Source organism: Podarcis cretensis (assembly GCF_951804945.1).
Source record: "Podarcis cretensis genome assembly, chromosome: 14".
Taxonomy (NCBI): Eukaryota; Metazoa; Chordata; class Lepidosauria; order Squamata; family Lacertidae; genus Podarcis; species Podarcis cretensis.
Window position 1 is genome coordinate 19,826,628 of NC_137183.1, and position 17,017 is coordinate 19,843,644.

Below are 17,017 nucleotides of genomic sequence, written 5' to 3' on the forward strand. Positions count from 1 at the left end.
TCTATACCACTTTTCCAAGGATCTCAAGGTGGTGTACATGGTTCCCCTCCTCCCCCTTTCATCCTCACAACAGCCCTGTGAGGTAGATTAGGCTAAGAGATGGTGGCCGTCCCAAGGTCACCCAGTGGAGATTCGAACCCTGCTCTCCTAGGTCCTAGTCCAACATGCTAACCATTAGGCCACGCTGGCGTATGTCCTTGTGGTGCAGGGGGACGCTTTGTGTAGTGTGGTGCATGCATGGTTGTAGCACATGAGTAGCGCCCACAGCATTTTCTCTGGTTTGCAAAAGACTGGTGACTCCTGCTTCACCATATGACCATTGTTTAGGGTCTGCAAACCCAAGGTGATAGCCAATGCTAGTCGTAAAGGTAAAGGGACCCCTGGCTATTAGGTCCAGTCGCGAACGACTCTGGGGTTGCAGCACTCATCTCGCTTTATTGGCCGAGGGAGCTGGCGTACAGCTTCTGGGTCATGTGGCCAGCAGGATTAAGCCGCTTCTGGCAAACCAGAGCAGCGCACGGAAACGGTGTTTACCTTCCCACCAGAGTGGTACCTATTTATCTACTTGCACTGCATGCTTTTGAACTGCTAGGTTGGCAGGAGCAGGGACCGAGCAACGGGAGCTCACCCCGTCGTAGGGATTCGAACCGCCAACCTTCTGATCGGCAAGCCCTAGGCTCTGTGGTTTAACCCACAGTGCCACCCGCATCCCTATGCTAGTCCTAGATGGCTTTAAAAGAGGACTAAAGAAATTCATGGAGGAGAGGGCTATCGATGGCGACTAGCCATGTTGGATATGCTCTGGCTCCGCAGTCGGAAGCAGCGATGCTTCTTAATGCTGGCTGCTGGAACCCACAGGAAGGGAGAGGACTTTGTGCTTGGGGTCATGCTTGTGACATCTGCTTGGCCATTGCAAGAAGAGGATGCTGGACTAGATGGACCATTGGCCTGATCCAACAGCCTTCTTACATAGTCGGATTAGACCCACTGAAATGAATGAACCCAGGATGGTCATCCTCATTAACTTCAGTGAGTCATCACTGAGCAGGACTTAGCATTCAGTATAACCCAAAATAAACTGAACAGGAAGGAAAAAAGCAGGACATGTATTTGTAAGTGGGTCTCTTTGGGGATTTTCCTGCATTGCTCCGTAACTCTTTCTCTGCCTCCTCCCAACAGGGACTGTTTACTATCTGTCCGGCCGTGAGAAGCTCACCTTGGAGGAAGCCAAGCAAGCGTGCCAGGACGATGGGGCTGAGATTGCCAAGGTGGGCCAACTTTATTCAGCATGGAAGCTCTCTAACTTGGACCGTTGCGACGCCGGCTGGCTGGCTGATGCTAGTGTGCGCTACCCCATCACTTCGCCCCGGCCCAATTGTGGTCCCCCGGAACCTGGGATCAGAAGCTTTGGCTTCCCCAAAGCTGGCAAGTTTGGAGTCTACTGTTACAAGATGAGCTGAAGGAAGGCCAATGTATGGACACTGTGCACCAATGGACAATATCCTTCTGTTGCCCAACTAGAGTTTATTATTTAAAGGGCCAGTCTCGGGGGGCAGTTTTAATTGTATGTTTTATTTTTTGTGTGTCTCTTGGGCTTTGGTTTTTTTACATTTTTGTAACAAAAGGGGAGGAATGCTGCGCAGCCCCACAGAATAGCCTTGGAGTGGACTTGGTGCTGATTCTAAGATTCTTCCACTTCCATTGCCTGTCTAATCCAGTGGTAGAGAAACCCCTCCTGAGTTTTAGTGTTGTTTTTCTGTCTCCGGTCATCTGATTTCTGGAATGGGCTCAGGTTGAGATTGCAAAACTGTCTTGTGCTCAGCTGGGTCTCTACTGTGGTTGCTGCGTCTTGCCAAAGGATTCCCAGTCCCGATGGGAGGTTCCCAGTAGTTACTAGAATAAGGTCTCCTCACCCCACAATGGCTTTGCCTCCTAGTAAATCCAGTGTTTACAGATTAGGATGGGGTGGGGAAACTCTTCAGCCTGAGGGCTATGTGCACTCCTGGGCAACCTCTTGTCAGTGCCGTGAAGGGCCAGAGGGAAAATATAGCTTTGTACAGTACACCTGTTTCTACATATGCCCCTCTCTGTCTTTGCTCCAGAGAAGCAAGACACGTCATCAGAGTTCAGTGACACATTCCAGCAAGGCAAAAACACTCAAGGGCGTGAAACAAGGCTGGGAAGGGGTATGGCTTAGAGAGAGGGATGTGGCCTGGCAAGAGGGGGTGTGGCCATGAAAGGGACTGACTTCTGAGTAAGCATGCCTAGAATCAGAGCACCATCAGGAGGGTCACAGGAGCCTACCTCTGCAGGTTGGAGATAAACACACACACACACACACACACGTAGGACCTCTGGCAAGGGGTTCTTCCCCCGTCACAAGGTCCTGATCCTGCTGGTCATGCTGGTGCCTACTTTTGTTCAAAGCAAAAAAGCAGGACGTGTGAATATAGCTTTTCATTTAATGTCCCTTTTTTGGGGGGGGGGGGCTGTAGAGCATACAAATGGGACTTGCAGCAAAACGTTGTAGTGTATCTTCACTTTGTAGGGATGTTCTAGTTCTTGTTGGCTAGCCATGCCCTCCTCCCACGTCACAGGCACATAGGGAACTGCCTTTATACCTTTACGTGAAACTACCTTTCCACTATTATGGAAAGCTAAGTTACCATACTTTGGCATCTGCGTGCTCTATTCTCATGTGTACCTCACCTTTTGGTTTTGCTGTTCAAACTTGGGGGTTTCTTGGACGTTTGCGAATAAAACCCTTAAGAAAACCACCCAAGGAATTTGTGGGATATTGTTGCACTTTGTGTGTGTGGGGGGGGGGGGAGTGGCTCCCTGATTTGGAGGATCTGTTCAACAAACACTAAACATTTTTTTCAGGGGGTGAGTGGAAACTGCCAGATCTGGAAGTCCTCTTTCTACTGTTAGGGAAAACTTTCGGAGCCGAAATAACACACACCGGTGAATGTATGCATCTGTGTGTGAAAGGGCGAGGGCGAGAGGGAGAGAACGAACATCTGGGATAGAAAGGGGTTTTTGAAAAGCGAAATGTATCAGGGAATGGGGCGGGGGGAGGAAGAACAGGAAGGAAATAGCGGTGTGGGGGTGTAGGTGCACATGCACGCGAGAGAGGCTACGGGCCTGGTGGAAGGCGCCCTGAATGAATTGCATTCATGTAGGCGCCAACAATTTAATCAAAAGCCCATGCTTACCTTTGCACAGCATATCAAAGAACTCTCTGCTTAAATATTTAATTAAAATCCAGCTCCCAACTCATGTAATGAATTCTAAAAAGTTTGCTGCGGTTTGTTTGCCTCCTCCTTCTCCGGTAATAATGAAGCAAGCCTGACAGGGACATGTAAGGAATGAGCTGTGCAAAGACACAATGATGCTTAAGGCAGACAACCCAATGGGCACACTGCTCTTTTTGTTCATTCATGTGGCGCACATGGGCCATAGACTCTGATGGAACCCTGAAAGAGGCAGTTGAGATAGCTGAGATGCACGTTTCCTTTATGGTAAGGTAAAAAAAGGTAAAGGACCCCTGGACAGTTAGGGTCCAGTCAAAGGTGACTATGGGGTTGCGGCGCTCATCTTGCTTTCAGGAGCTGGCATTTGGCCAGCATGTGGTCATGTGGCCAGCATGACTAAACTGCTTTTGGCATGATGGAACACTGTGACAGAAACCAGACTGCACAGAAATGCCGTTTACCTTCCCACTGCAGCAGGACCTACTTATCTACAGTGGTACCTTGGGTTAAGTACTTAGTTCGTTCCGGAGGTCCATTCTTAACCTGAAGCACCACTTTAGCTAATGGGGCCTCCCACTGCTGCCGCACCACCGGAGCACAATTTCTGTTCTCATCCTGAAGCAAAGTTCTTAACCCGAGGTACTATTTCTGGGTTAGCGGAGTCTAACCTGAAGCGTATGTAACCTGAAGTGTATGTAACCCAAGGTACCACTGTACTTGCACTGGGACGCAGGTGGTGCTGTGGTCTACACCACTGAGCCTCTTGGGCTTGCTGATCAGAAGGCTGAGGGTTTGAATCCCCGTGACGGGGTGAACTCCCGTTGCTCTGTCCCAGCTTCTGCCAATCTAACACTTTCCTTTCTGACAGTTAGGAATGCAGGAATCTGTCAATTTTGGTTTCTCTCTGTTTCTCCTTTTTCAATTCTCACATTAGTTTGAATTGAAAAGAAAAAAGCCCTCATAAAAATTCACCAGCATTTTACTGCGAATTTCTGTGAATTTCTCCTTATACCCACGTTTTTCTATGTAATTTTGCTTTGATATACATATTTTTGCAAAGCAATTTCCCACAATACAATGCACTTCTCTATGTTACTGTCACTAATTTATGCCTTTTAAAGCATGTATTACCCTAGCATATACATTTTTGTACACATTGCTTGACTGGAGAACTGTATTGCAAAATTCATGCAGATTTTGAGGGATGGTTTTCTGCATTGCTTTGGAAGCTGCAAATTTGGTAGGACTGCCATTAAATGTACACTGAATCAAATTTGTCCCCACAAAAGATAGCAGGAGACTGCTTTGGGCAGTTAAAAAAGTTGGGCAAACAGCAAAGGCCCAACTGAACTCCTTATGACAGTACTTATGACAACTGCGGTGCTTGAACATACAATATGCCTGTATGTTTGCCCAGCTCAGTACAAGGTCATATCTCGGCAGCAGATCACTTATTTTGCCTGAAGGAGGATCTAAGATTAATCCCTGGCACCTCCAGTTACTTATTCATTTCACATTTATTTGCTTATGCATTTATGAATCACCTTTCCTATAAATTTTGAGATGATATGCAATAAAACAACTAAAATAGGTTAAAAAAGCAAACTTCTCTCAGACTCCCAGCCAGCATGCCCAGTGGTCTGGAATGGTGTGAGTTGTTGTCTAGCTACATGTGCCTGATCCCTCATGTAAGGGGTTAAAAGGCCCCAGGAAGGAAGTCACATGAAGCACATCTTCCTGGGATCCTGGAGAGCTTCTGCCAGTCAGAGTAGGCAGTACTGAGCTGGGTGGAGAATTATTCTGACCTGACAAAAGGCAGCTTCCTGTTTTCCTGCAGAGCAGCCCTGCATTGCTTGAGGCTGGGAGTGATTGCAGTCTATACTGGATGCCTTTGCCTCGGCCTGATCAATACATAACTTTCTTTACAGTCCCTAAACTCCACCACTGTGCTATTGACATAACCCCTTTAATCTGTAACATGGCTTCTGACATGCGACAATGTGTGCACAAGTGTTCCCAAATGCACACACACAGAACACACACAGCATGCAACCAGCACCTCCGCAAGGATAAAATACAACAAACTTTTATTTTACAGGGTTCACAACAGCGCCGATAGCTGTTTTAATTTGGAATCTTGCATTTTATGCATAAGAGTTAAACACCCTCCAACCCCCACCCCTGAAAAAAAAAAAGGAGGGAAGAAGGAAGAAGAAAATATTCTGTGTTGGGTTTCTTCCTACCTCTTTTTTTTATTTTTACAGAAAACAAAAAAATCAGGCAAGCTCTTCTTTGCTTCATTCCACATCCCCCACCCCCAGACCATTCCCACCCCCCCCACTTTGAAAACAGAACACACATCAAAAGCCAGGCTCCTACCAGCATCCTTGAGACATTGGCGAGTCCATTTAAATTATTGTAAAAATGACCAGTATTCTCTTTGTTTTCAATAATTATTACCATTATGTTTTTTAAAAAATATATATAAATAGGTGCAGGGAACTCAGGTGCCCGGCACGGTCCCCCTTGAGAGAGCGCCATCTCAGGATGGGAGCTGCTTTTCCATATGTCCTGGTGGGGGGGGTAGGAAACAGCCATGGTGGGGGGACACAGGCTTATGAAGTTGCGTTATAGATATATTTCTATGTCCTCTACTTGCATCTTTAAGATGCACTCAGGAAAGCAGGGAGAAGATGGCCGAAGAAACAAACCCATGATGTTGTCAGCTGAGTTATATGCAAATTATATGCAGGCCAGAGGGGGCTCAGCCCCCTTACCGTTTTGTGCCAGCTCCTGAAAACCTGTTGTTGTTTTTTTAGAAAGCTATGGAAGGGGTGGGATGTTTGTATCACGATTTGGCTAAAAGTAGAGAAATTCAAGGATGGACTTTGTAGACTTCATGAAGGACACCACAACCTTCCTGCCCTGCCCCTGCATAACTCAAGCATTACTCTGACAGGGGAAATAAGCCAATGAAAGGACTGGCAGCAGGTTCGGAACAAACAGAGAGAAGTGAAACCCACCTCACAAGGTTTTTGTGAGGATAAAATGGCATGGACCCTTGTCCGCTATCCTGAGCTGCTTAGTAAAGGTAAAGGGACCCCTGACCATTAGGTGCAGTCGCAGACAACTCTGGGGTTGCGGCGCTCATCTCTCTTTATTGGCCAAGGGAGCCGGCATATGGCTTCCGGGTCATGTGGCCAGCATGACTAAGCCGCTTCTGGTGAACCAGAGCAGCGCACGGAAACACCGTTTACCTTCCTGCTGGAGTGGTACCTATTTATCTACTTGCACTTTGACGTGCTTTTGAACTGCTAGGTTGGCAGGAGCAGGGACTGAGCAATGGGAGCTCACCCCGTTGCGGGGATTCGAACCGCCGACCTTCTGATCGGCAAGTCCTAGGCTCTGTAGTTTAACCCACAGCGCCACCTGCGTCCCTTGAGCTGCTTAGAGACAGGGGTTAAATGTGAAGTAGCCATTGTCTGTATCCCGTGTTCTCTGTCCCAGTGCAAGGGCGAGTTTTAATTCAACACAACTGGGTTAGCTCAGATAGCATAAGACTCTTAATTTCAGGGTCGTGGGTTTGAGCCCCATATTGGGCAAAAAATTCCTGCGCTGCACGGGGTTGGACTAGATGGCTCCCCTCGTCCCTTCCAACTCTGTAAGTCTTCCACTGCAGGAAACAGTTGCACAACCAGAAACTCAATTGTGCAACAAATTGCACAATCTATTGTGCAGCAAAGCTACCAGCCACTTGCTTGTGCATTTTCTCGCACGACACAACATCCTGCTGGCACAAAACATTTCTCCAGAGGAACAAGTTGGCCACTAAGTGGCTTTAATTTAGCTCTGCATTGGATACTGCCCACACATTTGCATGAAGAAATGCATCTAATTCATGGACCTGCTCACCATCCAGAATAAATCTGACTAAAAGCTTTGGTTGTTATTCCCCCCACTTTTTAAAAATTAGATTAGACAGTTTTATGGGGCAGATGACAATCATGGTAGCTAAAAACGAGAGGGAGCCTCAATAGGCAGAGGAAGTCTATCTTTGGTTACCGATGCTGAGGATGCTATCATGCTTTGAACTGAAGGGCCGTGGCTCAGCGGGAGAACATCTGCTTTGAGCGCAGAAGGCCCCAATTTCAATCCCTCGCATCTCCCTGTAGGGCTGGGGAAAGCCCTGGGCTGAAATCTTCGAAAGCTGTTCCTGCCAGTCTGTGTAGACCAGCCTGGATAGCTCAGTTGGTTAGAGCATGGTTCTGAGAATGTCAAGGTTGCAAGTTCGTTCCCTTTATCAAACTGCATATTCTTGGATTGCTGGGGTGTTGGGATCAAGATGATCCTCAGGGTCCCTTTCAACTCTATGATTCTATGCTTGTACCAGAGTTTCCTAAACTTGGGTCTCCAGCTGCTGTTGAACTACAACTCCCATCATCCCTAGTTACCAGGACCAGTGGTCAGGGATGATGGGAATCGTAGTACCCAAAACATCTAGAGACCGAAGTTTGGGAAACCCTGATGTAGACAATGCTGTGCTTGATGGACTTTATGGCCCAACTGGGTACGACAGCTTCCTGTGCCCTGCTTAAGAACTTCGCAACAGCATTTGACTTGAGCTAGGAAGCTATTACAGATGACCACTGACCAACATGGTAACTGACCACAAGTTGCACCTCTGTAACTTCTTGTCAAGTATTGTTTCAGCTACACTTTTGTTTCAACAAAATTCTGGGGATCAAAGAGTGTAGCCCAATGATCAACACCTGACAGGATGATACAGACGGACAGCTTACAAAGTGGTTACATTCATTCACACAGCGGCTGAAAACAGATATTGCCTCTGTGCATTCAGCATGTTGGGACTTGAGGGGGAATCTCTGGAATGACCCACTAAGGTTGATTCATAGGTGTATATATGAAGCTGGCTTGCCAATTGTCAGTAACAAGACCTGAATTTTGTTGCTCCAGTCATTTACTCTCTCATTTCCTTCACACAACTTTAAAGATAAAAATAAAATAAAATTGGATGGGAGGAGAAATTGGCCGAGAGTAGCTGGAAACTGACAAGAACTAAAACAGCATCAGAGGTCCAGCTTTTATCTGTGCCCTTCATTCTTTATATGAATGCCACTCTGGCTGGTCTGATGTTCTGGTTAATTTCAGCCTCCACACATTATTTTACATTTTGCATTTATTTAATAGAATTGACATTTCCAAACGAGCAATGGCTGTTTCCCCCACCTCCCTGGGAGAGGCGGAAATCCTCTTTTCCATTCCTTTCTCATTGAAAAGATTCAGCCCATTTCATCTCTCTCTCTCTCTCCCTCTCTCTCGATTTACATATTCCCTCTGAACCCTACAAGGTAAGCTGCATCAGTGGGAAGAAGCTGAGTGGGACAGGGAAGGAGAAACACAACGGCTTACAAAAGAAAAAGAAAAAGAGAGAGTCTTGTCCACCCTGCAGATTAAATAATTACATGGCCTGTGAATAAAACCAGGACCTCCCCCACAAAAAATAGCAAATCTTATTTATTATTTAACTTAACCCTCACCCTCTTGCGACCCTCTCCATCCCCTTCCCTGAAAAGGCACAAAGATAATTGGATCCAGACAGTTAGTAAAATAAAAAAGCTTTTGCTTTGCTGTTTTGCAAAAGTTTCTCTCTCTGTCTCTCTCTTTTTACATATGCACAAGGTGGATTTTTCTTTAATATATTTCCCCCCCTTATATAACATCAACAAAAAAGCAACAAGAAGAAATCGAATCTGTTAATATAACTGTTCCATAAAATCTCTCTCTCTCTCTTATCTCTTCTCTCTGTCTCTTCTTTAATGGGTGGGTCTCTGCGCCATTCCTCCATTGGTCCTTGATCGAGTCCTTGCGCTCCTCCTATGTAGTCTGTGCTTGTAGGTGGAGGCTGTGGGAGGGGAAGAAGAAGGAGAAGAAGAAGAAGAAAAGGCACCTTGTTACCTAGGGATGGAGGTTACAGAGGCCCTGTTTGTCCTCAGCTGGCTTGACCAAATGCCTCTCTCCCTCTTGCTCTCTGGAAAAACACTGCCGAGGCTGTAGTATGTTGTTTCTCCGGCTGGCCGTGCTGAACGTGCCATGGCGCCAACATTCTCACCATAGCACAATCAGGCCTTCTCTCACCTCCGGTGCTCTGGGACCCAGTGAACCAGCTGGGTGGGTTCACCCCCCTCTATGGCACTTTGTCGCAGGCTCTGTCCCTTCCACCTAATACTAAGGGGAAAGAGATTTGAGGGTGCCACAGACAACTCTGCCACTGTCTGTCGTGGCGTGGCATGGGGTGAGGGAATAAAGTCTGCCCTTTCCAGTAACGTTTGATAGGCCGAGACATCACCAGCCCGTGAGGCAGACTCTCTTACATTGCTCCCTGTTCAAGGAGCCATAGCTGGAGAAGAGAAGAGAGCTTTCTCTTTGCGGAGGAGGAATCCAGAAAAAAATAAGCCCAAGAGATGTTGGTGGCCAAGGACAAAATTCAAAACGCCCTCTGACAATTTTTTTTTAAAGCAAGCTACTTCATTGACAATGGGGTCCTCAAGATGACCTTTTTTTTTAGCCCTCTGATTTGCTGGCACAAAGTGTACACAGAGCTAAGAGCCAGCTGAGCCACACCTGTAAAAGGTAAAGGTAAAGACCCCTGGACGGTTAAGTCCAGTCAAAGGTGACTATGGGGTTGCAGCGCTCATCTTGCTTTCAGGCCAAACGAGCCGGTGTTGTCCACAGACAGCTTTCCAGGTCATGTGGCCAGCAGGACTAAACCGTTTCTGGTGCAATGGAACACCGTGATGAGTGCCAGAGCACATGGGAATGCCGTTTACCTTCCCACCACAGCGGTACCTATTTATCTACTTGCACTGGTGTGCTTTCAAACTGCTAAGTTGGCCAGAGCTGGGACAGAGCAACAGGAGCTCATTCCATCACGGGGATTTGAACCGCTGACCTTCCAACCAGCAAGCCCAAGAGGCTCAGTGGTTTAGACCACAGCGCTACCAGCGTCATGGGTAGCCAATGTGACACCCTCCAGATGTTGTTGAACTCCAACTCCCATCAATCCAAGTCAGCATGGCCAATGGTCAGGGATGGTGGGCACTGTAGTCAACAACATCTGGCTACCTCTGATGGTGGGATGTGGGTATCTTCAACCAATGCAAGAGTGCCCCCAGACAGCCCAAGGGTCAGAGGAGGTGTGTAGGTTAAATCTGGAGAAGGGAAGTTTATTGGTTGTATTCAATGCCAATCCAACTCAGAGCAGACCCATTAAAGTTAATCAACATAACCAACTTAGGCACATTCATTTCAGTGGGCCTACTTGGAGTAAGACTTAATTGGCTATAAGCCTATATTTTCCAAACATGCCCCCAATCCTGGATCTATTTAGTATTTCTTTTCCCCAAATATTTTACATTCAGGAAGAGGGATGGGTGAATCTGTAAATTTCAGTTCTCATCTCCCCCATCTGAAGTTTGGTTTCCAGATTTCCCCAACAGTTTGTGATTATTATTTTTTTAAAGTCATCATGAAAATGGCCAGCATTTAGTGCACATTTCTCTTAATATTTTGCATGCAATTCTGTCTTAATACACACATTTTCCTGCACACTTTTGCCTAACGTGCACTTTTTCCTACTCATCATTTGGTTGGCAAACTGCATCGTAACATTAGGAGAGATGTGGAGTTCAAAGGACAGCATGGTTTTGATTTGTGTATCGTGTCAGGAAGTGTGAATTAGGGAGGTCCCTATCAAAATGCAAACTGAATTTCTCCCCCATCCCTAGTCAGGATCCTTAAAGGAAAACCCATAGTTATGCTGATTCCCAAACCTTTTATTAGCCAATTGAAAGGGTGGCATGGGAGCTGCCATCTAGCTGCCTTTCCTCTACCCCTGCAAATCTTATCCCTGCCCTCTCTCCGTTCACAAGCCAGAGAACTCAAAGACTTACAGAGAGTCTGCTGAGCACAGCATGTTGGCCAAGAAGGACTTGCCAGCTGTTGGCATCGCTATGGAATGAAATATCCCCCAAGCTGAATATCCAGCTGGCCCTTGTGAACCAGCTCTGTCTGGGAGAGGGATACACCTAGAGTCATGGTCAGACTGAGCTTTAACTAAGAGCATCATTGTCACACATGAGGAAGCTTCAGCCAGCCTCTCCCTTGCTGTGGGTGTGAACTGTCTGATCATTCCTAATGAGGAAGAAGAAGCTAGAGAATAATACTTTGGTGTACCAGAGAGCATTCTGGTCCGGTGTAGGCACTGCTTTCATGAAGGCCTTTCCAATTATAGCTGTGCATTTGCACAAAATCTGGTCATCACCCCACATCTTTCTAGTGCAATTATCTCGTCGCTTTTCTAACCACAAAAAGTCCAATGAGAAAAGCGATGGGAAATTTCCCCTGGAAAGTGTGGGTCAACTACTGGCTGGCAAAGGTCGATGGACTGCATACACACGCCATCTGTCTAACTCAAATGGGAGCTGGATAAACTCTTCCGAACTCTCTGTCTCTGGGAGTTTCGAGACTATTTATTGAGCATTTGTGGAGATACATTCGCACAAAACTTGCATGGAGATTACACAGAAACACAGGAAGCTGTCTTATACTGAATCAGGATATTGGTTTGCAGTACAAATAAGATAGACCACTACATACGATCAATACAGGCTATCCGTGGCTCTTCCCAGTGCCCATTGGGTTGACACCGGATGGTGGGCAGATGGCGCTGAATGTAGCCCTGATTGCACTGGTACCGCACCATGGAGTTGATCTCATAGCGGTCTTTCTTCTTCCCGAAGTGCCTGGCGTTCTCAACCACGGGTGGGTCTCCACAGGAAACTGGTGGAGGAAAGGAAAGCCTTCAAAGTTGCTTTCAGCATAAAGCAGCTCAGTGGCTGGTGTGATGCTCCTAACCTTCTCCTCCTATCATTACAAGAACTTTTAATATTAAAAATGTGTGACACCAGGTTGCTAACCGGTTGATAGGATGCCTGCTGTGTCTCTATATGATTTATTGCTCTGGTTTTCACTTTACACCATCAGCATCCAATTTGACTAATTCTGCTCTGTCTCTTCATTGGTGTGATTGTAACATTCAGTCACTCTTGATACAGATAGGCAGCAGAATCAGTCCCCTGAGCTCAGAGAAGGACACCTGTCGAGGCTGCTCAGTACCTGTCTGCTTACAGTCAGGAGTCATACACAGAACAGTCACTCGTTTTTCTCATTTTTCCAATTTTAAGTTCAGTTTCTCCACATTTAATTTTGTCCATTTTTCACAGCCCTAATGTAAATTTATGCACATTCTAGTGCAAATTTCTTCTCATATATATATATATATATACACACACACACACACACAATTTTGTATGCAATCTTGCATACAAATTGCTTACACATTTCTGCAAAACAATTTCCCCCTAATATAACACGCTTTTGTATGTGCTTTTCACTAATATATGTGTGCGTATATTTATGCACATTACTTGGCTGGAGAAGTAAATTGCAGAATTCAGGTAAGTGCAAATTTCAAAGGATGGCTGCGCTTTGGCTCCCACGTTCTTTTGAAAACTGCAAATTTGGTAAATTCTCCTTTAGAGGCACACAGAATTGAGCTCCTCCTCCATCCCTGCTCACTTAGCAGTACAGGAGGATGCTCTGAGTGCAGAGAGTTCTTCTGCTTACACAACCTGAAAGCAAATCTTTTTGAGGGTTAAGAGTGAAGCAAACATTGAAGTTTGGTTCAGGAAAATAGTGTGCTTCAATATTTTTTTTAAATGGGGTTGGGGAACTAGGTTAGAAACAGAGATCTTGGGGGATTTGCAAATATGAGATACTGGTCCCGTCCTTAAAATGCCGTTGGTGTTCTCCACACTTATTGGGCTCAGGAGCTGATTCTCTGAAAATTTATCCTTGCTCTGACTTTTGGCTCCATGCAGGAAGGGGGATTCCATACTAAAGCCTTTGTCCGTTGTTTGGTCTATGAGACCTTCAGATGCCAAGGTTGCTAAGAGCGTTCTGTTGCCTGGTCCATGAGCCAGGCTCAGTGGCTGCAGAAGGCCATCTTTTTTGTTCAATGTGGCAGCCAGGATTAGAGCTATAAACAACTGGTTTACTAGCATCTAGAGAAGTGGGGGGAACCTGATTCAGGCCACATTTAAAGGTGAACTACTTAATTTTCACTTCCTGAAACAACGTGCAATGTGGAACTCAGCCGACCTTTGAAATTCACACTCCTATGAATTTTGCAACGCAGTTCTCCAACACAAAACACACTTTTAACTCTGAGTAGGTCACTTCCACCTAGAGCAGCTTTATCCGGGAAAAGAAAGCCCTGGCAGATTTCTGCCATTTGAGGGACTGAATGGTCCAATCGCACAATACATTTCCTGCCCTCCAACTTCTCTTGTTGCATCTCTGTGTGAGTCACTGACCCTATGAGGAAAATTTACGGTAATTCAGGAAAGAGGAACATGTGGCTGATGTTGCTAGACTGATGCCCCCCCCCCGACATTAGCGCTCAAACTGTTTCAAAGGGGCTGGTGGAAACTGAAATCTAATTGCATCTGGGGTTGGAAACACATTTCCCATAACTGATTTAATTACTGAATTTCTTTCACACAGCAGACTTGCAGATCTCCCAAGTCACACACATGACTGCAGGTGTGTCAAACCTTTGGCTCCCTAGATGTTGTGGAATTACAACTCCCGTCACCCTTGGTGATTGGCCATGTTTGCTGAGGAACTGTTGGAAATTAGAGTTCAGCAACCTCTGGATGGCCAAAGGTTTCTCCACACCTGTACAAGTGCCCTTGGGAAGGGTTGCTATGTAGCCCTTCATTCTCCCATAGAGCTCTTGCTGCCAGGAATCCAGCCTTACCTGTTCCTTTCTTGCACGTGAATGGGAGATGGTAGTTGCAGGGGACGTCGTTCCACTCTCCCTTCTCATGCCAGATCATTACAACACAGTCTTCTCCTTTGGCAAAGAAATTATCGGGTTGGTTGGGCCGCCAGTTCTCGTATTGCTGCGAGGGATGAGAACGAAGCTGGTATTGGAACTTAGACAGAGAAGACAGTTGGGGAGGCTTTTCCTTAGGGTCTAATAAGACCCAATGGTGGAGAAAATGGCCATCAGATCACCTGTGGGGTTTTTGTTTTGTTTTTGCAGGGTCCCACAAGTGAGGGTGGGACCATAATCCTGAAAAGTGAGGGGCTTATTGTCCCCAGACTTTTCTGCTCTAAATTCACACCCACTCCTGCAAAGTTGTTATTTGCTCTGCAGGCAGAGGAATCTGGCCCAGCCGTGCAAATGGGGCATTGTTACACCAACCTCTGTCTGGCTTTAGCCAGCCTCACCTGCCTGCCTTCTTATTACCATTCCAGAGGCTGGCACTGCCTGCCAGGTTCCTTACCCTTAGTTTTGATGTTGCTCCTTGTAGAAGGGAAGGGGACAAAATGAGGATTAACTGCTCCACCTTCTATTGTCTCTAGTGCTGCCTCTTGTTGGCTCTAGCTCCACCTAGTATTGGCCTCCCTGCCTTCCACCCTACCAGTCACAATGAGCACCAGCCACTGCCACTTATTGCAGGCATAGGCAACCTTGGCTCTCCAGATGTTTTGGGACTACAACTCCCATGATCCCTAGCTAATGGGACCAGAAGTCAGGGATGATGGGAAATGTAGTCCCCAAACATCTGGAGGGCCGAGGATGCCTATGCCTGGCTTATTGCCAGCGAAAATATTTGAATGCCATGCAGGTACCCATATATGCCCAACTCCTTATGGGGCACTTCACAGCTCTGAAGAGCAAGTGGTCAAAGCCCCAGTCAAACCTGCAGCCAGCCCTAACTCACAGCCCTAACTCACAAGCACACTATGTATTTAAAGCACTATGAAACCACTTCAAACAGTCAGGACTTTCCCCAAAGAATTCTGGGAGCTGTAGTTTGTTAAGGGTGCTGAGAGTAGTTAGGAGACCCCATATTCCCCTCACAGAGCTCCAGTTCCCAGAGTGGTTTAACAACCAATCCTTCTTTGCAGAGAAGCCTGGGAAGTGGAGCTCAGCGAGGAGAATAGAGGTCTCCTAACAACTCTCAGCATCCCTTAAACTACAATTTCCAGTTGGGGAAGCCATGACTGTTTAAGGTGGCATCACAGTGCTTTAAATGTGTTGTGATAATGTTGCCTCTGTCTCTTGTCCTTTCCCACAAAACACAGAAGCCCCTTTCACTCTTGGGCATGAGGGGCAAAAATAAATAAAGCCCAGAATTATATTTCCTTGTGAGGAAGGAAGCTCTTATGCTGAAATGTTTCCCAGCAGCCCAGGATCATTCACTGAAAATCATGTCCTTCTGGAATGTAACTCACAAGGGAGTGTCCATCAGACCAGCGGAAGTCATCCTCAACCGCTCTGTCACTGAGGCCAATCCACTGGTAGTCTTGAGCATTGTCTAGAAAGGAGAGACAGAGAGAGCATGAAGATTAGAAAGTTAGCCTGTAACTTCCTGCTGAAATCCTGCAAATTTTTACACCACAAATGTTTCACCCTTTCCTTTTGCCCTTTTGTTGTGCCTGGGTGCTCTTCCAGACAGGTAAGGTAAAAAGGTAAAGGACCCCTGGACAGTTAAGTCCATTCAAAGGCGACTATGGGGTTGTGGCGCTCATCTTGCTTTCAGGATGAGGGTGCCAGCATTTGTCCACAGACAGCTTTCTGGGTCATATGGCCAGCAGGACTAAACCGCTTCTGGCGCAACAGAATGCCATGAAGGAAACCAGAGCGCACGGAAACATCGTTTACCTTCCTGCCACAGTGGTACCTATTTATCTATTTGCACTGGCGTGCTTTCAAACTGCTAAGTTGGCAAGAGCTGGGACAGAGCAAGGGGAGCTCACCCCGTTGCGGGGATTCGAACCTGCTGACCTTCCGATCAGCAAGCCCAAGAGACTCAGTGGTCTAGACCACAGCACCACCCACAATAATATGACAACACTGGGGAAGCATCATAAAACGACAAATAAAACGGAATGATGGATGAGTGGCCCAGTATAATTCCACCACTAATGCATTCATTGACTAGACCACCATCCCACAACTCCCCCACAACCAATCTGGAATGACTGCAAATTGCAACGTTTTGATTCTACTTCTAAACTCAGTAGGAATTTGTAGTTTCTTGATCAGCCAATGCCACCTGTTTGGAAAGTGCAGCCTCGATCTCTGGCCCTGCATACTCCTCAAATCACCACACTTACTGTTCACAAACTCCTGCTCTTCGGGAGTGATGATACTGCTCAGGTGAGACTGATGGTCTCGGCAGAGGTTCTCAGCATCCACCCACGTGTGCTTTTCTTCGAAGTGCTTGTAACAGTTGCCTTGGAATTTGGTCCAGCCTGCTTCACATTCTGCCAGATCTGGAGAGAAATAAGAGGGAATGCATGTGAACAAGAAGCAAAGGTTCTTGAACAACTCAGGACCAGGTTACCTGAAATAATGCCTGCCCTATATGGATATAAAATTTACAGCATGTTATAATTTAAGAGGAAATTATATGAAAATGATGTATTGTCAGTATCTAACACCGAGTAAAGTGACAATATGTATAAATCTAAATCAAACAAGTGTTGGAAATGTAAAGAGAAAGAAGGTTCTTTTTATCATATGTGGTGGACTTGTAGCAAGGTTACAGCTTCCTGGGAAATGATATACAATGAATTGAAAAGGATGTTCAAAATAACTTTTGTAA

At 46.3% G+C, this 17,017-nt stretch overlaps 2 protein-coding genes across 7 annotated transcripts in view; one reads left to right on the forward strand and one right to left on the reverse strand.

Moving 5' to 3' along the window:
* HAPLN3 (hyaluronan and proteoglycan link protein 3) overlaps positions 1-2,777 on the forward strand; it is a 28,933-nt gene extending 26,156 nt beyond the window's left edge. Inside the window, exon 5 of the mRNA XM_079954373.1 lies at positions 1,180-2,777. Within this exon, the coding sequence (XP_079810499.1) occupies positions 1,180-1,460 (281 nt within the window). The 3' untranslated portion in view covers positions 1,461-2,777. The remainder of the gene's footprint in view (positions 1-1,179) is intronic.
* Positions 2,778-8,980: 6,203 nt separating this feature from the next.
* Positions 8,981-17,017, reverse strand: part of ACAN (aggrecan) — an 84,282-nt gene continuing 76,245 nt past the window's right edge. For all 6 annotated transcript variants that reach the window (XM_079954167.1, XM_079954169.1, XM_079954164.1 and 3 more), the window contains 5 exons: positions 16,527-16,685; positions 15,642-15,724; positions 14,155-14,299; positions 11,931-12,113; positions 8,981-9,177 (listed from right to left, as the gene is read on the reverse strand). In XM_079954167.1, the coding sequence (XP_079810293.1) occupies positions 9,089-9,177; positions 11,931-12,113; positions 14,155-14,299; positions 15,642-15,724; positions 16,527-16,685 (659 nt within the window). In that variant the 3' untranslated portion in view covers positions 8,981-9,088. The remainder of the gene's footprint in view (positions 9,178-11,930; positions 12,114-14,154; positions 14,300-15,641; positions 15,725-16,526; positions 16,686-17,017) is intronic.